The sequence below is a fragment of the Malaclemys terrapin genome, chromosome 1, assembly GCF_027887155.1.
Source record: "Malaclemys terrapin pileata isolate rMalTer1 chromosome 1, rMalTer1.hap1, whole genome shotgun sequence".
NCBI classification, from domain to species: Eukaryota; Metazoa; Chordata; order Testudines; family Emydidae; genus Malaclemys; species Malaclemys terrapin.
The window spans coordinates 196909296-196933304 of NC_071505.1; the positions used below are offsets into that span (position 1 = coordinate 196909296).

Genomic DNA, 24009 nt, shown 5'->3' on the forward strand with positions numbered 1-24009 from the left:
GGGTATAACAGGTTTGTCTTTTGCTCTGGAAGTTATTTTCTAGAGACGTGCTGAAACCAGACCCTCAAACCTCTTTAAATTTCTGGAGGGTGAAGAGAATCAGATCCCAATTGCCAGATCCAGATTTCTCTCAGTTACAATTTTGGTTCCAAATCAGAATGGCTTGAGAAAGCCATTCCTGTGACACTGCATCTCACAATGGCAGGAATCTCACAACAGCAACTAATCCTATGAAACTTTGGACCCAGCAAATCTAAACCCTGATTCGGCTTTAAATTTGACCACCACCCTAAAACTAATTTGGATCAAAGCACTCTTCTTCATTTTATCTCCACTATTTCCCTCTAGACCCATGCCCAAATCTCTGCCCAGGATAAACCTAGAAAGATAACATTTGTCAGTGGATTCTAGGGTGTGCATCTGTATTAGGGTGTCATTCAGCACAGAAGGTCAATAATTCAGAAGAATCAATTAGTCAATATGCTCTTCAGGTTTATTTGTCTTAACTTCATTCACTGCGTTAGGCCATAATGCATTAGCCATCTGCAAGGGTAGAATACTGGCAGCAAACAAAACTGTTGGAAAAGCTTCATGAGACATTCTCTAACGCAGACTCATTTTTCACTTCTACAGAGACAGGCTCAAACCTCAGATAAAGTCATTCATACATCAGTGACTGGCCAAGATTTTAAAAAGTGAGTAGTTATTTTTGGGAGGAGAAAGAAGAAAGCAGAGAACGGGTTAATTCAACACTGCAGCTAGCAAGCTCAGTCCGAAGATAAGAAGCTGACTCCAGCCCAAGGCCAGCTGCTACCTACCAAGGCAGAAGGGGGGGGGGGGGGGGGGGGGAAGAAGTCCAACCCCGCCCCCAAGCCCAGCTGTGAGAAAGGAAAGTTGCTGAACAAAATGCAGGGGCTAGGAAAAGGAGCAAAATGGCAAAGGCCAACCAGGAACAAACAGAACTGTCTCATGGCCCTGAAACCGGTGTGTTTTGGGGAAAGTTGAAGAGATCACAGAAAGCCGGTTTGGACTGGCACAAAGAGCACTAGGAGCAGAGTTCCCTGAACGGACACCCCTCCCCCCCAAGGAGCCCAGGACTTAATACTCTCCCGAAAGGTGAAGCAACTCAGAGAGCACAGCAGATCCTTGGACAGCCTGGGCCCAGGACAGCACTCCCATCCACCTTTCCCCCTCACCCTACTTCTTCTGACGTTACACCCAGACTTGGCCAGTCTGGGTAGTGCGGGTGCGAGTATGAAAATGGGTTAGGGCTTGGGGCATTAATGCTTTCTTTCTTCCCGAACGACATGGGAGTGTTCCCAGCACTCTCGGCTGTTATTTTATTATTTTATCAATAAAGCTTTAAAATGTAGACACTTGGTGTGCCTTGTCATCTCCTCCCCAAAAAAGATCCTGTGGCCTCAGCCTGATCAACTGTGGCCTCGGGCAGATTGGTAACGAAAACCTGTCACAACAGGACTGGTAAATAGGATTAGTAACAGTTGTGCAGGAGGGATATCAGATAAATCTGGAAATTCTGTTAAACAGCAGCTGAAAGATTCCCTAATATGGGAGAACAAATGAAGCCCTCTTATATTACTGCTTGCCAGGATACTGCCACACTGCCCTTACTGATAGGGTATCGGGGCAGTTGACTACACCTGTCTCTTCCTCCCCCAGCCCAGCTGCTCAATGCTCACTTGGATCCAGGCCAAGCCTATGCTACAAAGGTTGGTTGACTCAGGTTATGTCAGCATACAGCATCTGTGCATCAGAGCTATACATTCTCACCATGAGTGCCTGTATTGATGCAGAATGTGTCGTACCATGTGTAGGTATCTTAGTAGACCCCATGCTACTTTCCAGCTCACTGCTGTGTGAGATACCGGCAATTCACCCAGGGATCCAGTTCCCGCCTTGCCACTTTCTCCATCCCATACTACTTGTGCCTTTTTAAAAGCACCACAGCCCCTCACACCGCCTTTCAGGCTCTACCAGATCTCTGACAGAAGCAGAGACCCTGCGCAGCTCGGCACAATTCTCACAAGCGTTACTAATACAGGAGGTACAATTTGCCAGTGTTATGAAGGTCCAAATCATTGTAATTTATTTATGTAGGGTCTTGTTTTTGCAGACTCAATAAAAATGTACAGTTGTACGGTGGTGACCCTGGCCCCCAGAGATCCCTCTGGTGCTCACTGCATCTCCTGGCCCCCACATTGCTTCCCTGGGCTCTGCTGCTTCCCCACCATTGCCCTGAACTCCCTTCCATAGCCTCACACCCCAGGCTCACCCTGCTCTTTACCTCTGGATCACAGCACTAGGTAAGGCCGGCCCCATGGCTGAATCTGGGGGGGGACGGGAAGAGCTGAAGCCCACCCCCATGGTCCCATGGCTGAAGCCCGACCCTGGATACTGCAGGGAGGAGCCACTGCTTTGCCCCTCCCCCATCTCTGCTCAGAAGGCTGTCATGGCTGCAGGAAAACCCCCTGGGGCCACATGCAGCCCCGGTGGCTGCACTTGAGAAATGCTGGCTTTTAAGACCATTTTAACAGTCAGCCACAGTTAGGGTGACCAGATGTGTAGAGTTTATAGGGACAGTCCCAATTTTTGGGTCTTTTTTTAAAATATAGGCTCCTATTAACCCCCCCCCCCCCACCCCCCCATCCCCATCCCAATTTTTCCACACTTGCTGTCTGGTGACCCTAGCCACAGTAGTGTTATGTTGCTTATTGTGTCTCATGTGTACTTATTTGCTTGTACTTAGTATGGGTGGGTTTTCACCACCTGCTATGTATTCTGTAATGCTTGGGGTAGGCTAAGCAAGATACCGAGTTTCCAGAAATGCAACTTCATTGTGTGCAAAGAAACAGGCAACAAAATCAAAGAACAAATAAATACAAGATTAACAACCTTTTATCAACACTAACTGGGTGAACTGTACTTTAACCCCCCAGTAAAAATGGAATTAAAAAGTAAACATTCACATCCGTGTATGTAAAACCCAATACAGTGTAGTAAGTTATGGCAACACATGCACAGACCGGTTTTCAGAGCTCCGTGTACGTGTAGCTACTGCGCTCTTTGTTGTCCCCTGTGCTGTGGAGTGCTAGGGGTAAGGAGGTACACCATGCTGCCACCTGGTGTGTTAGGGGTATAGGGAGCAGTGACCATGGAGTTCTCAGAGGACTGGAAAGACTGCTGAGTTCAGGGTCTTTGGGCACGAAGGCGAGTAATGGAACATTGAGTTTGTTGCCTGAGTAATCCCATTATACCCTGGTGCATTTTCCAATGTGCCTCTTGGTCCTTTTGCTTCTCCTGCAGTAATCACTTTCTCCATTCCCAGACCTTTTCCATGGTCATGGGGCCTCTCCAAGCCCTGCATTCACTGCAGAGGGGCACTCCTCGAGGCCACCACGCCTCATGCTGCTGCTGAAAACAGAAAAATGCACCATTAGATTTGCAACCACCACAGAAAAAAGGAAAAGTGTCAGAACTCCTTTCCCTTACTCCCATAAATACCTTTAGAAACACTAATTGTCACTTCATCTTTGGAGCTTATCACTACAGCACCATTCTGCAGCTCAAACCATAGTCAGTATGGCCTAGTGGGGGGGAGGGGAGGGAAGAGCAGAGAAGAGGACTGTTGGGCTCCCCTATCTGGTATAGGTACAAGGAAAGTGCTGAGTGTGCTGGCAATACTTATCCACCCAGATTGCTGCAGCCTGTGGAATTAACTCATGAGGCAAAAAGGGAGAGAACCCAGCTGCTAGCAGCATCCCAAAGCTGCCTGTGGGCTCCAAGCCTGTTTTCGCCTGGCACCATTGCAGAACTCATCACAGAGTGGCATGGAAAGTCTCTTATCTTAGTAGAAGAAACAAGGCTGCCATCCCTAGAAATCTTTGGGAAAGGACTGTAAAGTATCTCCATGTAAGTTTCATTGAGATCTCAAGAGAATAAAACAGACAACCCTATACAGATAAAGTACTCTGTCTGGGCTCCCTGCCTAGCTCAACAAGCCAAAGAATTGAAAAGCAGATACCAACTACCTCTGTTTGTTCTACCTCTACCCGAGCACAGGACACTGATCTGAAGGGGACTGCATAATCCAACTGTGATAACAGTATTTTTGAATTTATTCCCTATTCCCATTACATTAGGGAAGAAAGCCTTCAAAAGTGAGTGCCTTTGTTCTAAGATTGCAGATGGGATGGATGCCATTTCTAAATGGGGAAGAAGGGCACAGAGGGAGGGAGGTGAAGTTTTGGGCAATGAAAAGCAAAAAAAGTGAAAACAAAAAGGAAAAATACACACAGGCACTTACCAAACTCCCCTCTCCTTCACCAGCAGGTTCATCCATGCGTGTATAGAGGGGCTGGTTTGACTCTGGCCAAGTTTCAGACAATTCCTGGCTTGCAGCATGCTTTGAGTCCACCGTCACATCTTTATGTCCCCATCCATCCACCTCCTGCTGACAGGAGTCTCCACCTTGGGCTCCTGCAAAGTGACCATAGTGGTCTGCAGGGTGAAGTATGGCATGCAGGTCAACGTAGAAGCAACTGGCCTGCAGGACAGCACCAGATTTGTTGCTGCCCTCTCTGGCCTTCTGGAAACCATGACAAAGTTTCTTTGCTTTCACGGAACCCTGCTGCTCGTCCCTGTTTCAGCATCCCCCTGCATGATTGGTGCACAGAGATCTATACTTCTGTGGCTGTTCAGTAGTTGTGCTTACGCAGCAGCTTCTCCCCAGTCCAAGGGGTTTGATGATTTTTTGCTTGCTTTAGCAGCTAAGGAGCTCTGCATGGTTGGACACCCACAAGGGTGAGCTGGTAGGTGTGCTCACCAAGGCAGGCCATCAGGAAACAGCATTTCAAAAACCTAAAGGGCCTGGGGGGGGGGGGGGCGAAGGGGGCAGCAGGTTTGGGGTTTCTAGGACTCCTGGGCAATAGAGTTCAAAACTGTGACCAGAACAACCACTTTTGCAGGAACAGGGGTATTGTGGGACAGCTACTGAAGGACTCACAAAAGTCAACACAAAAATACAAGCAGCTACACTCACACTGGGTCAGCCTAAATAGGATGACCACAGCTTTACACCACACAGGGAGGTGGTGTTATCGTTAGGGAGTCCATCCCATCACTTGACTCCCTTATGTCATTGATTTGTCACATGGGTAAGGGAAGGCCAAATCAAACCTTTGCAGAGCAGCACTAAGCAATGTAACTGTTGGTTAAACCTTGTTTTCCGTGTAGAATTCAGCCTGAAGAAACGTAGCTTTTTAATAAGCTAACCACACATTAAAAAAGGTTCTCCTTTTGTGTTGTCCTAAGACTGCAATGAATTGCACATCTGAAATAAAAATCATGGATATGGCTTCTTCTTTGAGACTTTGCTGAATATTGATCATGTTTTAACAGGCACTTGTAACACAGGTAAAGAGATGCTAGGAAGAACTAAGAAAGCCATTAATGAACCTTTCCCTTTCCAGAATTCTAAGTATACAGCAAATGCTTACCACATATGAACAGAGATGTTTTACTGCAAAGAAGGTTCAGAGAGTACTGTGTGCAGGGGAAAAGGTCAGCTTTAAAACATGATAGCCAGCTCCTCCATATCCCAATTTCTTAAAACTTGTGGAATTTATTACATCCATTCCTATCTTTAATGTAGCAGTGAAAAGATTATTTTCCTCACGTAAACAGATCTGGACAGATTAACAGAATCAATATTTAGTTGGTTTCTGCAATGTTAAGCTTCAAATTAACTTTAATTTCAATTGCACATGTACACGGTTAATTGATTTTAAAACAGATGTATTGAAATGTATTAAAACTGATAATTACCATTTTAAACCTTAAAATTGCAGCTTGTGATAACTGCATTGTATACTTGAGGGCAACAGAAATGAACACCCAAGGGAAAAATACACAATATGCTAAGGGAAAGGATATTTCTCTAAAATGTTTAAAATAAAGTGTTGTCCCTTATTTTTCATGTGGTTCCCCCTATTTACATCCAACAAAGGTGGACACACAGTTATTGTTTTGCTGTAACAAGGTGCTTACATTGACAGGAGACATTTTGGTGTAAATACATGCACAACAACTAGGATGACACAAGGCACTTACGCCCACCAAACTTTGCAGGGCAGAGTGGGCCCCAGCAATCAGGGCCGTCCCTAGCTATTCTGGGGCCCTATGCAGCCCACCCCCACCCCCCCCAAGGGGGGGGCAGGCCTCTGCAGGGGGCAGAGCGGGGGGAGGGGCTGTCCCCGGCCTCTGGCAGGCCTGCAGGGGGGAAGGGGCTGGCTTGGGGAGCAGGGGGGAACCACCCCCCAGCACTCACCAGCAGCACGGCTGGGGCAGGGTCTGCACTTCCCACCGCCAGTCAGTGCAGGCCGGGCCATGCTGCAGTCCTCAGGGCAGTGGGGGCGGGGCTGGGGCAGAGGCCCTGGGGAGGGGGCAGGGCTGGGGCTGGAGCAGTACGCAGCTGTGCAGGGCACCAGGAAAATTTCCTGGTGCCCTGCACAGCTGTGTACTTTGCATATGGGTAAGGACAGCCCTGCCAGCAATGAGAGCAGGGGAAGACGGACAGATTTTCTGTTTATAGTTCCTTACCCCAGTGGCCTGAAGGAGAAGCTGCAGTCCTGCTGGGGGCTACCAAATGTAGGTGTTATGAGAAGCACAGCACTGAGCAGCCCTACAAACTTCTCCTCCAATGGAACAATCTGGAGGAAACTCCACAAGGAAAAGCAAAAGCTAGCAGAAATGCTCCCCCTTTGGCCCCTCCCATGGGGAAGGAGCAATCAAGCTCAACTATGTTATGGAAGAGAGAGAACTGTTGAGAGTTCTTCTCACTTGTAAGCTAGTGCTGCCTGCATGTATACAAAATGAATGTCTCCGGTGTTAGATGGCAAAATCCAAAAAGGGACTCCATACTTTATAAGTTAGTCTAAGCATATACACCTCTACCTTGTTATAATGCTGTCCTCAGGAGCCAAAAAGATCTTACCGCAATATAGGTGAAACCGCATTATATCAAACTTGCTTTGATCCACCGGAGTGCGCAGCCCTGCACTCCCGGAGCACGGCTTTACCGTGTTATATCCGAATTCGTGTTATATCGGGTCACGTTATATCGAGGTAGAGGTGTATATGAAGTTAAACAGTTGGCTGGACTTCGAGAAAGTATGAGGGCACGATTGGGATTTTTCCATGCCTTCATAGCTGTACGTTCGGCAACTAGAAAAAGTATCTGGCTTAAGTCTTTGAAAGTGTCCAAGCTTTTTCTTAATATTTTTACGACTACTTCCATGTTTGTACAGCACTTAAGCACAATCCTGATCAGGGTCCCTCGGTGCCACTATAATATAAGCAGACACATGCTATGTATCTAGAGGTAATATTCATTTAATAAACTGGAGAGCCACGAGACAGTGGAACCATGTAATGATTCTAAAATTTTATGCTAAATTTTATTGATCATGCACCACTGATGAAAACCTGCCTTCGGTCCACTAATCCATCTCCCTGAAGCGGATTCTAACACTCCAAGCCTTTAAGCAGTTTTAAATAGTCACCATTAACCCTCTCCTGAGTCCTGAGATACCAATCCATAATATCATGACAGTTTTGGTATAGTAAATTTATTTTTGAGGTTTTTATGACTTCCTCTGAGGCACATACAGGTATACATATGAGCGATAAAACAGTTGGCGTCTATGTACAGACACGAGATTATGGGTCCACAGAATTTAAGTTGATATGTGCGTTTACAAAGCACACCCAGTGAAAACACTGTTCTGGCACAGCCAATACCTTTTTAACATTCAAACAAGGAAGAAGGCAGAGAGAGTTTTGCCCAACAGGAAGGGATTTGGTTATTTTATTAGTGATGATACCACATGCTTCTGTAAGAGGGTCAGTTATGAACCTGATACTTACCACCAATGCCTTGAACTTCTTGCTTCAGGGGTCTCCAAAACAGTTTGTTCTCCTGAAACAAAAATGAGGAAAAAAATGGTTTTGAAAGACTCTTCTTAAAGAGAAAGAACAACTTTCTTTGTGTGCACAATATTGAAACAAGTAATGCCATCTTTGAAAAGTGCCATTTGGCTGGCTGCAGTGGGTAAAGAACAGAAAGGTTGTATATTGTAGCAATAAACAGCAAAGAGACAGCTTCCATGATTGCGCTGTGATTTTGCAAAGGCCCCTTGAGTAATGGCTATACAAGGGGAAGGCAGTAGCCTGGTCTCTAGCAGGAACTCTGGACCAATTCAGATTTTTCAGTCTGCGCATAAAGCTTTTAAGCCTTGTTGCTATATCCCTTCCAGGTGTACAAAGAGTGATATGCTTGACTATTTGCTACAGAAGAGCTTGTATCTATGTGCTGGACAAAAAGTATATTAGCAGCCTGCTGCCCCCATTGAAACAGGGTTGTAAGCACAGGTGCTGGAACTAGGGGTGCTGTCACACCTCTTGGCTTGAAGTGGTTCTCTTCATTTACAGGGTTTACAGTTTGGTTCAATGGCTCTCAGCACCCCCACTATAAAAATCGGTCCAGCACCCCTGGTTGTGAGGAAGGCCATTCTCTCAGAGACACCCCCTACTCATGGAGACATCCATTATCGCCTCCCTTAAGACCATCTTCCCCTGGATATTCCCCCCTCACAATACCTACTTACCTACCATCGAACATACACTTCCTCTCTAGACACATCAGATACCCCTATGAACTCTCATCTCCTTTGCTAAAGGACCAGAAACCTCTGCTTCATTTCCTCTCTGTACTACTGACCGGTAGACGCCACACATCTACCACCAGTAGCCTAGCTTTGTCAGCAGGGCTCTCTCTCTTTTTAAACCAGTTGTAACAAAAGTTCCATAGGGAGAGCTATATTTGCTGGAACAGACTAATTTTGAGCTTCTCTCCCACTCAAGGTATAAAGAAAGAGGAAGCCATTTTAAACATTGAGTTTTAAACAACATTTAAAGATGGGACTATATATATATATATTTTTTTTTAAAGAGGAAGAATACCAAGGTAGAATTATCATAGCTGCCAATTTTTTTATCCTGGCACATAATATTATTTCTAAAAAGACCCTGCACACAAAAGAATGCGGTGTTGGTATTCAGCAAGGACACAAGCCCCCCCCCCCCCCCCCCCCCAGGATTTAATAGTTACTGGGCCTGGTTCTAAAAAGTTGTTTCTTTAAATAAATTAAAAAAAAAAAAAAAGCATTAAGTACCCCATATCTATGTACTACCAGTACCACACACGGACACAGAGGCCTTGATCGCCATAGCAGAGAATCAGCCTCTTACTGCCGAGCCATCTAGTGCTCTGCGAATCAACTTTTCCAGGGTGACACTAAGAGATTGTGGAACAGCCCCTTATGCTAGAAAGAGAACAACTTCTTCATGTAGTCCCCAATAGATATGGAAAAACACTAACCAGCAGTAGTTAGGCTTGCTGCAATGTTCCTTATAAGCATCAATTATGTTAATGAGCCTGCAATCATGCACTCTATATACCAGCAAGACACTGAATTTACACTCAGACTGGCTCAAGGCTAATTCTGACATGCAAATTCAGCAACACATAGGGCAGGACAGCTTCAGGTCCTCTTGCCCAGATTCATCCCAGGGCTATACAGTGTACTAGCTTTTGTGCTGGTAGGAATTATTTTGAGAATGTGGGCAAGGTGGTGGCAAAGTTACAGGAGTGGAAAGCTGCAGTTCCACCTGGGGACCAATGAATAGTTGGCAGGACTGGCAAGAGTGAGACATGGACAGGGCAGCAAGGGAATACACCGATTTAGTGCACCCCCACAGCAGCCTCTGCAGGGGAAATCTGAGTGCAACTTCATGCTCCTTCTCCAGCAGAAAACCCAGAAGGAGGTCAGAAGCATCAGCAACACTTCCCTCTTTTGGGGTAAATCCCCAAACACGGATGTTTAGACTGGCACAGGGCATATGTAAAAAAAAAAATTACACCCCTTACCAGTTTGATTGAGTCAAAGGTAACTAAATTAAGCCCATCCAATCTTTTCCATTACACACCCGAGTACACAAAACCAGAAACTAGAAAGCTAATTTATAGAAACATGTATAAACAAAACAAACAAACAAAAAAAGGTAGAAAAGCATTAGTCCCATATCTGCATTCACTGCTTTCTAGAGCAAGTGCTTTCTATTCATTCATTCATTCATTGTATCCAGCCCTTTAAACTTGGGGAGATGGAGAACATATTTAAAAACAGATCTTCTGCTCACTCCTTTACTCGGATTTTTCTTCAGCTAGCAGCCTGCTCTGAACTGTGCTTTCCATATCAGTGCCAGACAGGCCAGTAGGGTGGCTCATGAGGTTACTGGTGAGATCTCTAGTGCACCAGTTTGAGTCCCAACCATGTCCGCAGTGGCTAAAAGTTGTCACTGTGTGATCATTGGGATCTAGACTGAGATCACCAGTGTGACAACCATCCACATCCTAACTAGCACCTCCACGGGGAATTCAGACCGAAGGAAAACTCAAATGCCATTCTGTCTCTAGAGAAGGTCCCTACAGAACAGGGTTCAAGACCAGGCTAGGAAGCTGTTCTTGACACTGCCTGCACTGTACTTTTCCCCCGCTGTACAAGAAGTCAGTTTCCAAGGCTATTTATCTGATGCAGTGTGCACGTGTTAAACATTTGCAAAATTAAAAATAAATAAATCACACACATAGCATCTAATGTCGCACCTGAAGCTAAGTTGTCCCAAAAACACACACACACAAAAAAAAAAAAAAAAAAACACCACACAAACGGTTTACAAGTGAGATCTGATGGCGATCTAAGGGCTGAATGCCAAGTAGAAGGTGGGATGCAGGACTCCATCGTGCCTTGTCTGGAGAATGGGACTATATTTCTCTACCACTTATCCTCGTTCTTGACTTGAGTTTGCTACAGAAAAGGGTGGAAGATGGAAAGAGAAATTTGATGTCAGTATCTAATGGCCCCAAACATTTGAGTCAGATCAGTTAGCAAGGCCTTTTTTCTCTCTGTTAAGATATTACTTTTATTTTTAGTAGCATAACACAAGTTTGGTTTTCTATGCATTCTAACAGCTATTTAAGGAATGATACAAGAATCAGCTGCAGCCATTTAGTATCTGCAAGTCATCAGGAGAGAAAATGCTTTGTCTGCTGATAAGTGCAACACTAACTTATTAGTATAACATTACATGAATTCTGGAAAGGCCATCATTTTTCATTGCCTAGATCTTCAGAGGCAGGCACAAGTACTGCTGATACTGCAATTCTTAATCAATTTGTTCCTGGAGTGTTAGGGGTGGGATTCTCAAAAGCACTCTGAGCTGGCCTTACCCTGCTCTCATTGAAGTCAATGAAAAAAACTTTAATTGACCTCAATGGGAGCAGAGTCAAAAGCACTCTGTGTTGGCCTAAAAGTCACATTCTAGAAACAAAGCATGGAGAAGAGTGCTCTGGTTAAGAATGCACCCTTCTCCCAGTGCTAGAAGAAACTGTCCTGTTACATCCCAGGCAACAGCCAATCAGTGCCTCATGACACAGAAGAGATGACATGACTGTACTGTGGGTAGCGAAGCAGGAAAGCAGAGAAATCTGAGGCCTAATTAAACTAGTGTAAAACTGTGGTTTTCCAAGAACTGTGGTACTCTGATATTGCAGCAATTGGTGACTTATAAACACTCACAAGAGGCAAGCTCAGGAAGGACTTTAGGGCCATGACTCAGCATATGCTTAACCTTAAGAAATAGTCCAATTGACGCCAAAGGGTCTACTCATGTGCTTTGCTGGAGTGGGGCCTACCTGAATTACACTATGGCTCTGTGGAAGAGGTACATCTCAAGAGAGGTACAGAGGAGCTTTTAGAGGATCCCAGAGTTCAAAGCTGTTCAGTCCAATTCTCTCGCAACAGTCTTATCCTATAGATGAAGATGAATGCACTGGTGTTTCCCTGCATCAACATCATTCTTCCTCAGTGCTGAACGGATATATCCAAGTCCTCCTCTGTGGCTTGAAATAAAACCTATATTTTCCCCCTGCCCCTTTAATATTACCAGGATGTTAAAACTAGGATTGATGGCAAAGTAATGGTGAACACTGGATGCAAGACTACCAAGAGTAAGTTCAGCAAAATGTCCCATGTTAACACTTCACACAGAAAAGAGGACTGCCTGCACACAGATCTGGAGCTAGAGAGACTGGTGTACTGAGTAGTATCATGACTTCATGAAGTTTGAGGGTGTGTCAGATCACCTTGCTGACTTATTAAAAAAAAAAAAAAAACAGTCCAACAGATTTTCTGCATAACAAGACTCCTGTATAGGGTTGCCAACCCTCCTGGATTGTACGGAGTCTTCAGAAATTAAAGATTAATCTTTTAATTAAAGACTGTCATTTGATGAAACCTCCAGGAATACGTTCAACCAAAATTGGCAACCCTACCCCTACAAATATCAAAGCATGAGAGCATTAGAGAAGAGAGACTGGAAAGTTTCTGTCCGTAATCTGGAGATAGTAACTTTCATTATCCAATTCTGTATTTAAGTAGACTACTTTTGTTTATACTAAAAGCAGATCTGACCTTTCCTCCCCAGTGCATAAATATGTAGACATACTCTGCACTTCTATAATGCCCTTAATGTAGAGATCTCAGAGTACTTTACAAAGCTTAGGGAGGGAAGTATTATTCCTTCCATTGTACAAGTGGGGAAATGGACACAGAGAAGATTAAGTGACTCACCCAAGGTTACAGAGAGCCAGAAATAGAATTCTGATCTCAATTCCTAGTTCCACATGCAATTCACTAAACAACAGCTACTGTTCCAAGGTCCTATGCTACATCTCTTACTTGGGCAATATCTGTGATGAATGCTGGTGGAAAGGGGCACCTGTCCCTACTGAACAGAGTTGAAGTTAGCAGTTCTGGATTACCTGTTTCTTGCAGGAAAGCCTAAAAGTAAGGCACTCTCAGACCTAGTCGGCACACAAACTTACTCATAGACTCAGATTTTAAGGTCAGAAGGGACCATTATGATCATCTAGTCTGACCTCCCGCATGATGCAGGCCACAAAAGCTGACCCACCCACTCCTGGAATAATTCTCTCCCTTGACTCAGCTGTTGAAGTCCCCAAATCATGATTTAAAGACTTCAAGTCGCAGAGAATCCTCCAGCAAGCGACCCCTGCCCAGCAAGCGACTTCTGCCCCATGCTGCGGAGGAAAGCGAAAAACCTCCAGGGCCTCTGCCAATCTACCCTGGAGGAAAATTCCTTCCCGACCCCAAATATGGTGATCAGCTGAACCCCGAGCATGCGGGCAAGACTCTCCAGCCAGACCCTCCGGAAAAAGTTCTCTGTAGTAATTTTTAATATCCCATCATTGACCATTGTTACTAATTACTAGCAATGGCACGTTATTGACCTATTGACTAAAATCACGTTATCCCACCAAACCATCCCCTCCATAAACTTATCAAGCTTAATCTTAAAGCCAGAGAGGTCTTTCGCCCCCCACTGTTTCCCTCGGAAGGCTGTTCCAGAACTTCACCCCTCTGATGGTTAGAAACCTTCGCCTAATTTCAAGCCTAAACTTCCCGACGGCCAGTTTATATCCATTTGTTCTCGTGTCCACATTAGTACTGAGCTGAAATAACTCCTCTCCCTCTCTGGTATTTATCCCTCTGATATATGTAGAGAGAGCAATCATATCCCCCCTCAGCCTTCTTTTGGTTAAGGTAAACAAACCGAGCTCCTCGAGTCTCCTTTCATACAACAGGTTTTCCATTCCTCGGATCATCCTAATGGCCCTTCTCTGTACCCGTTCCAGTTGGAATTCATCCTTTTTAAACATGGGAGACCAGAACTGCACACAGTACTCCAAATGAGGTCTCACCAGTGCCTTGTATAACGGAACCAGCACCTCCTTATCCCTACTAGAAATACCTCACCTAATGCATCCCAAGACCACATTAGCTTTTTTCACGGCCACGTCACATTGCCGACTCATCGTCATCCTGCGATCAACCAGGACTCAGAGGTCCTTCTCCTCTTCCGTTACTTCCAACCGAAGCATCCCCAGCTTATAACTAAAATTCTTGTTAGTCATCCCTAAATGCATAACCTTACACTTCTCACTATTAAATTTCATCCTATTACTATTGCTCCAGTTTACAAGGTCATCCAAATCTCCCTGCAGGATATCCCGATCCTTCTCCAAATTGGCAATACCTCCCAACTTTGTGTCATCCGCAAACTTTATCAGCACACTCCTACATTCGGTTCCGAGGTCAGTAATAAATAGATTAAATAAAATCGGACCCAAAACCGAACCTTGGGGAACTCCACTGGTAACCTCCCTCCAACCTGACAGTTCACCTTTCAGTACAACCCGCTGCAGTCTCCCCTTTAACCAGTTCTTTATCCACCTCTGGATTTTCATATCGATCCCCATCTTTTCCAATTAAACCAATAATTCCTCATGCGGTACCGTATCAAACGCTTTGCTGAAATCGAGGTATATTAGATCCACCGCAATTCCTTTATCTAAAAAATCTGTTACTTTCTCAAAGAAGGAGTTCAGGTTGGTTTGGCAAGATCTACCTTTCGTAAAACCGTGTTGTAATTTGTCCCAATTGCCTCTGACCTCAAGGTTCTTAACTACTTTCTCCTTCAAAATTTTTTCCAAGACCTTGCATATTACAGATGTTAAACTAACAGGCCTGTAGTTACCTGGGTCACTTATTTTCCCCTTCTTGAAAATAGGAACCACATTAGCTATTCTCCAGTCAAACGGTACCACCCCCGAGTTTACCGATTCATTAAAAATTATCGCTAACGTGCTTGCAATTTCTCACGCCAGTTCCTTTAATATTCTCAGATGAAGATCATCCGGTCCGCCCGATTTAGTCCCATTAAGCTGTTCGAGTTTGGCTTCTACCTCGGATACGGTAATGTCAACCCCCCCCCCCCTTTATTCCCATCCATCATGCTGCCACTATTCCTAAGCCCTTCATTAACCTCATTAAAGACCGATGCAAAATATTCGTTTAGACATTGTGCTATGCCTAGATTATCCTTAATCTCCACTCCATCTACAATCTTAAGCGGTCCCACTTCTTTCTTTGTTTTCTTCCTATTTATATGGCTATACAACCTCTTACTATTGGTTTTAATTCCCCTCGCAAGGTGCACTCTACACGGCTTTTGGCCTTTCTCACTCCATCTCTACATGCTCTGACCTCAATAAGGTAGGTTTCTTTGCTGATCCCTCCCATCTTCCACTCCTTGTACGCTTTCTGTTTTTTCTTAATCACCTCTCTGAGATGCTCGCTCATCCAGCTTGGTCTAAATCTCCTGCCCATGAACCGTTTTCCCTTTCTCGGGATACAGGCCTCCGACACTCCTGCAACTTCAACTTGAAATAATCCCAGGCGCCTTCCACCTTTAGATCCATAAATATGTTAGTCCAATCCACTTCCCTAACTAGTCGCCTTAATTTATTAAAGTTAGCCCTTTTGAAATCGTAAACCTTAGTCTCCGATTTAATTCTGTTAATCCTTCCATTTAGTTTAAACCGAATTAGCTCATGATCACTTGAGCCAAGGTTGTCCCCTACAACCATTTCCTCAACGAGGTCCTCACTACTCACCAAAACCAAATCTAAAATGGCATCCCCCCTCGTCGGTTCAGCAACTACTTGATGAAGGAATTCATCAGCTATCACGTCTAGGAAAATCTGAGCCCTATTATTGTTACTAGCATTTGTTCCCCAATCTATATCCGGGAAGTTAAAGTCTCCCATGATTACACAGTTCCTATTAGTATTTACTTCCCTAAAAACATTAAAGAGTTCTCTGTCCATATCCAGGATAGATCCCAGCGGTCTATAGCACACCCCAAGCACTATCCCAGGGGAGGCTCTAGTAGTTCTTTTACCCAGTGTGAGTATTGCCCAGAGACTCAGTCTTATCCATTCCATCACTTATTATTTCTTTACAGTTTACCTCATTATTGACATACAATGCTACTCCCCCACCTTTGCCTTTGTTCTGGTCTTTCCTAAACAGCACATACCCTTCCATACCTGTACTCCAGTCATGACTACCGTTCCACCACGTTTCGGTTATTTCTATGATATCCGGTTTCATTTCTCGGACCAGGAGCTCCAATTCCTCCATTTTGTTACCTAGGCTTCTTGCATTGGTGTATAAACATCTTAATTTATGCCGTTTGGCCTCTCTCACATTCGTTGTCCAATTTGGTACAGACACCGTACCGCCAGTATGACCTATTAGTCTAGTATCCATCCTCCCTCTCCTCCTTATGTCCAATCTCTTCCCCCTGGCTTTATCCGTTCTTATCTCATTGTCCTCCCTCTCAATGTTATAATCTGGTGTGGAGATTAACTGGACATCTCCCAACTGTCTCCCCCAAATTCCTAGTTTAAAGCTCTTTTGATGAGATGAGCCAGCCTCCCTCCCAGAAGTCTATTTCCTTCCCTACTTAGGTGAAGTCCGTCCTGTGAGAACAGATTTCTGTCCCCGAAAGCCTCCCAGTGGCCATACATCCCAAAGCCCTCTTTATAGCACCACTCCCTTAGCCAACTATTTATCATCACAATCCTGTCACCCCTTTGCTGCCCTTCTCTAGGAACAGGCAGAATCCCACTGAAGATGATCTGAGCCTCGATTTCCTTAAGCATCTTCCCCAGCCTGACATAATCTCCCTTGATTCTCTCCAGCGAGAACCTAACCGTGTCATTCATTCCTACGTGAAGGATGATCAAGAGGTTCTTACCTGCTCCTTTTAGGATCCTTTTCAACCACAGGTCCGCATCCCGTATCTTAGCGCCCGATAGACAGCACACCCTTCTGTTCTCTGTGTCCGCCCTGGTCACAGGCCTGTCTAACCTCCTCAATCAGGAGTCCCCAATCAAGTAAACCTGCCTTTGCCCGGTGACAGTGCGATCTACTAATCTATCCCCTGTTCCCTCTAGTTGCAATTTTCCCATTCCTATTTTCCCTTATAATCCCCCTTATGCCATCCTGTATCCTCCCGGGGCCCAGATTTGGTGCTGTCTCCATCAACTCCTCCCCCCTTTCTATGGGACTAGCTGCTCTTCTCTTCTTCCTCACCCTCCCACCCTCAGTTACCACCTGCTGCACTCCTTCCTCGTTTTCCAAACACCCAAACCTGTTCCTGAGCTCTATTTCTCCTTCACTGGCCCTCCTTTTCCTTGGCCTGCTTCTCATGGTCACATGCTTCCACTGCCCTTGTTCTCCCCCTGGCCTTCCCCCCCCCCCCACAGGCCTTTGCCCCTGCTTTCACCTGTACCCTTGAGCATTCCCCTTCAGCCACTCCTTGCCTTTTCTCCATCAGCTGCTCGATCCCCCTTCTAAACTCTACCAGGGTATCTATCTGCATCTCCAAACCTTGGATCTTTTCTTCCAGCAGCTCTATTAGGCAGCACTTCATGCAGACATACCTCTGTTCAGGCTCCCCCGCTAGCACCATGTACATACCGCAGCTTCCACATGCAATCATCTGCATTGTGTCCCCCGCTGCTTGGCTCATGGCTGCTGCTGTCTGTGCCCGCCCTTGAGCTAGTTGGTTTAACTAAAGGTGTGATTTAGTTACACCAGTGAAAATCCCTAGTTGGATATGCATAGCTGTTTATAACTGGCTCTCCAGGTTTAAAAATGAAATTAAGTTTATCCACATTAAGTTGAATCAGCTTAAGTCAGTCAGTCAAAAAAAAAAAAAAAAAAAAAACCACACACCACACCCAGAACAATCAGACTTAGTTAAACAAGTTTAAGTTTGCATAAAGACAAAGCCTCAGATACAATAGGAGCTTGATGCAAATACAGAGAAGTACGTCATAATGCTTCTCATGAAAACAGTTTAGATTAGCGGTAGTGAGTGGACTAGCCAGAAAATTAAACTAACTCGACAGCACTGTTCTTTAAAAATGAGAGCAAATCATTTCTAGGGGCTCCCCTTACAAGTCATGTGGTTGAGACATTTCTTGTAATCCAACACCTCAAGAAATTAAAATTATCAGGAGCCACTAAACACTGTATAATACCCTCAAGTTAGATTTTAAACATAAATTCCCTTAATGTGTTAAAGCATAACAGACAATCACCTGTCTCCTTGGCAGAGAGACAGCGCTGAAGCAAGCTTGCCAAAAAGCAGAGCTACATCATAACAAATCCACTGTAACAACTTCAAACCCATATTCAAACAAAAAAGCAGGATTTTGTCTTTATTTTTAGAGCAGTGCTGTTGCATCACCAAGGTGACTGAAACAGAAGCATTGAATTACACACCTCCTTTTCCAACCCCACACACAATGGTATGTGGTAAATTACAGACTTAAGAGTTGCTGAGTCACACTCAATAAAGGTAGAATTGTGGTAACCGAATCCCCCAAGCATTTGCATTAAAGCATATAAAACTTGTTCAAGCAACAGTATGCAACGATCTCATTTAACTTTGTGCATGGTGGGGTTTCTTAGTCCCGGAATTACTAGACTAAGCAACTCTGAGTTTTATAAAAAAAAAAAAAACCACACACCACACCACACACTTTCACCCAGCAGCACATGCTTGTTTCCCCATCCCAATTTCTCTCCCTCCATCTTGCCCCTCCCCCATTTTATTCTCATGATATATGAGGTCACCAGGCCCTTGTTTCACTCCCCTCACTACTCTGGAATTTCCTTCCCCTTATTGAGTGCTCAGTCCTGCATGGTGCTGAGCACTGACTCCAATTCACCAGAGTCCCATTGGCATAAATAGGACAATTTCTTATTTAAAGGTGAAGCACATGGTTAATTGCTTCATTGGATTAGGGCCAGCATGCTCAGCATCTTGCAGGACCAAGTCCTTAGAAAGATATGGGATATACAGAAAAAATGAGGGACTGTATTTATTTAAAAAGGGGGGGGATAATCAGATCTATTACTGGTCAATTCAATACTGTTTTATTGGCATTATAATAATCATTTTTACTGTGGTAGCTCTCAGGGGCTCCAATCATATTCAGGGCCCCACTGTACCGGGGGCTGTATAAAACCACACAAAACATATTCCCCAGCCTTAACAAGCTACACAAGTGTTGTAAGAAGAACATTTAAGAGCCCTCATGTTTTTGGCAGAGGGAAGCCCAGTATGGTCAGACAAAGTATTAGTGCCAAGCTTGTAAGGGACAGGGAGAGAAACTGGAACAGTAACACAACAAAGCAGCCAAACATGACCTATATGCTATCAAACAGGCAAAGGAGATTCACTTGATAACAGATGTAGGCTTCCCAGTAGTCAACTCCCAGTCTTCCCCTCCAAATTTGTGCTTTTCTTTACATTTCTAGTGGCTCTCCCACAAAAATGTTAACCCCTGGGCACCACAAGCCTTCCATTAATCGATATTACTTGCAAATCATCCATTGCTATCGAGTATTTCCCTACACCTTCTGTTTTTCTGCTCACCCCAAGAAACAAAATAACCTCCAAATACATTTTAAAAATACACACACCCACCCACCCCCCTGTGGAAAAACAGTATTTACTATCCTTTTATCAGGATAAGTTCTACTGAGATGAATACAGCAAATAAGATTTTTGATAAGTTAATACACAAGAGATCATCTTGATAAGAGGCTTTTCCCATCCAGCAATGGTCTCTCTACTGTGCAGCAGATTGCATCATGTTCTAATTAGCTTTACCCATCTTAAAAACACTAGAATTTAATACATTGGAATTTTGCCAGAACAAAATCCGATCAAACACCATTTACCCTCTGAACTGTAACTGGAGAAAGCTATCCACTCATCCCATCTGCAAAAGCTATCTGTAACTCTAGTTCGCACTAGGTGCCTAAAGCAGCTCCTGTTTCTAGTGCAGCATATTAGGAGCACCACGGATTTCAGCAAGACTTGGAATAAAAGATGACTAGAACTTGGCACCTTGGTATCTGTATGTGCCAGACTAACACTGTCACACATCAATATACAGATTATGTATCATGGCATTTGGTCAAAATCTCATCCACCAGGATAACATTCTCCAGATTTCAACCAGCACAAGTGGTTTATTTCATGCAGTTAATTGCCTAAAGACCAGAGGACAAAGTAACAAGAACTAGACAGGTTTCAGAGTAACAGCCCTGTTAGTCTGTATCCGCAAAAAGAAGAACAGGAGTACTTGTGGCACCTTAGAGACTAACAAATTTATTAGAGCATAAGCTTTCGTGGACTACATCCGAAGAAGTGGGTTGTAGTCCACGAAAGCTTATGCTCTAATAAATTTGTTAGTCTCTAAGGTGCCACAAGTACTCCTGTTTTTCTTTTTGAAGAACTAGACAGCTTTGTTCCCCAACTCCAACCATCAGATCAACGTTCACCCTACAGCAGTAGTTCTCAAACTTTTGTACTGGTGACCCCTTTCACACAGCAAACCTCTGAGTGCGACCCCCCCCTTATACATTAAAAGGGCTTTTTAAAATATATTTAACATCATTATAAATGCTGGATGCAAAGCAGGGTTTGGGGTGGATCCCCAAGGGGTCCCAACCCTTGAGAACCCCTACCCTACACCATCCAGCATGAGAGGCTGTTGATGCCAATCTCCACCATTGTCTGCATGGGGGGGGGGGGGGGAGGGGGGAAGAGAGAGGAGAAGAGAAATATAGTGATGTAACGATGGCGCGGGGCCGGGGCACACAGAATGCTTTCGCTCCCATTCGGGAAATCTCCAAATCAGACGAAAAGAGAAAAGAAAAAGAGAGGGGGAAGCGGAACCTATTCGTCATCGTAACTACTACCACCTGGGTGACCTGACCTCTTACAATCCCATCTACCAGCTGGTGCCTGCAGCACAAACTGATGCAATCGGAAACTGGCAGGAAAGGGACACCCCCGCAAAGAACACGTAGCTCAGGCAACAACGACGAACCCCCGGCAGTGCGGTGCATCTCTCCAGCCAACGTGAAGCCCACTCGGGCTGCCCAGTCCCCTTGTCCCTCACCCCGCTACCCCCATCCGAGCTCTCCCATCTGCTCTCAGCTGCTCGCCGCAGCGGCAGCTCTACCGCTTGCACTTACTTGGACTGACAGGAAGAGACAAGCGGCGGCAGCAGCAGCCGGAGTCCCACTGCGCGTGGATAAGACGCCCCGGCCCGCAGCAGCCGCCGCCCCCCAGCTGTTTCCCTGCGCGTGTGCGAAGGGAATTCTCCCAGTCGTTACCCTCGCTAGCTTTTGGAGAGGGAACGCGCGCTGATTGGCCGGGCCGTGGGCGGAGGGGGGGGACACGCCCCACCAATAGAAAAGCAGAGTCGCTGCCCTGGCCCTGCGCAAGTTCTTTCCTGTGCGTGTGTTTAGCGAGGGGGCTGAGAGCCCGCTGTGGGAGGCTGTGGCCGGCCAGTTTGTTTGCGAGGCCCAGGCCACAGTGTGAGCTCAGAGCCAGCAGCATCCAGCCTTCTGGCTGCCTGGTGAGAGGACACATCCTAGGTCTATCCCTTTAGCCCATCACATAAGCACCAGCATCCACTATAGAAGGAATAGGACTAAAATAATTTTTTTCCCTATGTGACGTTATTGACATAAACTGGGACCGTATAGATCATTGTTGCAACCAAGGTCCTGTAGTGGCACCCAAATCTTGTATAAAGGGGGTCAAATGGGGTGTCTAGGACAAGGTTATGGTTTACTGGTTATGATTATGCTGTCTATATGTGTGTATCAGTTTTGTAGTCGAAGTTATGAATATTGGCTCTATACTGTCTGTATGGCAAACTTATGCTATGCTTCTGGGTGACATCCCAGACAAGCTGAGATTAGCTCTGCCTAGCCTGCTTGATGGCCCATTAAGGACCATCAGCTATACAATGGACCCATTGAGAGAAGGCAGATACGCCTTGTACCTCGGCAAAGTATGCAGGGACTGGCCCATGTGACTCCAGACTCCATTTTGCTGTAATTTTCCACAGTAAGAACAAAGAGGTGTTCTTACACCTGGAAAAGACTATATAAGGCTGATGCCTGATCTCCATCTGGTCTTCATTCCTGCTTCTTACCTCTGGAGGAACTTTGCTACAAGCTGAAGCTTTGAACAAAGGACTGAGGACCCATCCCAGCGGGGGATGTATTCCAGAGACTTGATTTGAACCTGCAGTTCATTCCATCGCTGCTGCAAGCCTGAACCAAGAACTTTGCCATTACTGTATGTAATTGATTCCATTTAACCAATTCTATCTCTCATCTCTATCTTTTTCCTTTTATGAATAAACCTTTAGATTTTAGATTCTAAAGGATTGGCAACAGCGTGATTTGTGGGTAAGATCCGATTTGTATATTGACCTGGGTCTGGGGCTTGGTCCTTTGGGATCAGGAGAACCTTTTTCTTTTACTGGGGTATTGGTTTTCATAACCATTTGTCCCCATAATGAGTGGCACTGGTGGTAATACTGGGAAACTGGAGTGTCTAAGGAGATTGCTTGTGAGACTTGCGGTTAGCCAGGGGGTGAGACCGAAGTCCTCCTAGTCTGGCTGGTTTGGTTTGCCTTAGAGGTGGAAAAAACCCCAGCCTTGGGCTGTAACTGCCCTATTTGAGCAATTTGTCCTGAGTTGGCACTCTCAGTTGGGTTCCGCCAGAACCGCATTGTCACAGTGGCGTAGTCGTGCTTGGATCCACAGAACCAGGTCAATTAAGCTTTGGGTCAGAACCCCACGCTATCCAAATTTGAATTTTGGGATTGAGAGTTTTGTTGGTTAAAGAGCTGCTGCAATGGCTGAGCAAAGAGCATATGAGGGACTTGGCAAAAAAGCCCTGGAAAAGTTGTGTTCAGAAAAGAGGATAAGCTTTAGAAAGAAAGCTACAAAGGAAGAACTGAGAAATCTGTTAATAGCCAGTGATCAGGGGGCAAGAGCACAGCCCTTACCTGAGGCTGCAGAAGATGCAGAAAAAATTAGGATGCAAAGGGTGACAAGTCAACTGCAATTTGAGCATGAACAGAAGCTAGCAGATCTTCGATTGCTGGAGAAGCAAAAAATAGCAGAATTAGAAAGAGAGAGAGAGAAAGAGGCTGCTGAGAGAGAGAAAGAGGCTGCTGAGAGAGAGAAAGAAGCTGATCAAAGAAAGAAGGAGGCTGATGAGAGAGAAGAGAGAGCTCGTAAGGGACGTCTAGAGCTGCTTGCTGCTGAGCAGGAGACTCACAGGATGGAACAGGAGACTGCTTGCTGCTGAGCAGAAGACTCACAGGATGGAGCAGGAGACTCACAGGATGGAACAGGAGACTGCCAGACTTCAACTCCAAGTACTGGAAGAGCGGAGAAAGTCATCCCCACCTGGTACTCCACTTCCCCCCCACCATGAGAAAAACTGGGAAAGGATGTGTCCCATTTACAATGATACTGAGGATATAGAGGAGTTTTTGTCTACCTTTGAACGCCTCTGCAATCTGTACCAGATCCCCGAGGGTCAGCGAATGCCTGTCCTGCTGACCAGACTGACTGGAAAAGCCAGGGAGGTATTCAATGACTTGGGGGAACAAGAAGCCTTAAATTATGAGCGGTTTAAGGATTCTGTGTTAAGGCGGTTCAAGGTTACTCCTGAATCTTACAGAGTTAAGTTTAGAGAGTTTAAAATGTCTAAGGATTGTACTTTTGTAGAATGTGCTCATAAGCTGATGGGTTTTGTTAAAAAGTGGGTTATGGGAGCCAAGGTTCATGGGAGTTTTGAAAAACTGCTGGATTTAATAACTTTGGAACAGTTCTTAGACATTGTGCCTGACAATGTGAGAGCAGCTGTGTGTGACAGGGACCCTGAGTCAGTCCTACGGGCAGCAGAGATTGCGGATGCCCATACCCAAAACAGGGTTCAAGGGGGCCCGGAGGGTAGGAACTCACATCCCAGGACGGAACAGGTTACATGCTATCACTGTGGTATCCTGGGCCACATGAGACCAGACTGCCCGACACTGAA

The 24009-nt window shown here is 45.2% G+C and overlaps 1 protein-coding gene across 1 annotated transcript in view; it reads right to left on the minus strand.

Annotated features, from left to right (window-relative positions):
• The window catches only part of LOC128823076 (cystathionine beta-synthase-like), a 59150-nt gene extending 37619 nt beyond the window's left edge, over positions 1-21531 (minus strand). The window contains 3 exon segments of the mRNA XM_054005160.1: positions 7945-7996; positions 21132-21200; positions 21202-21531. Coding sequence (XP_053861135.1) covers positions 7945-7996; positions 21132-21200; positions 21202-21531 — 451 coding nt within the window.
• Positions 21532-24009: the final 2478 nt, after the last annotated feature.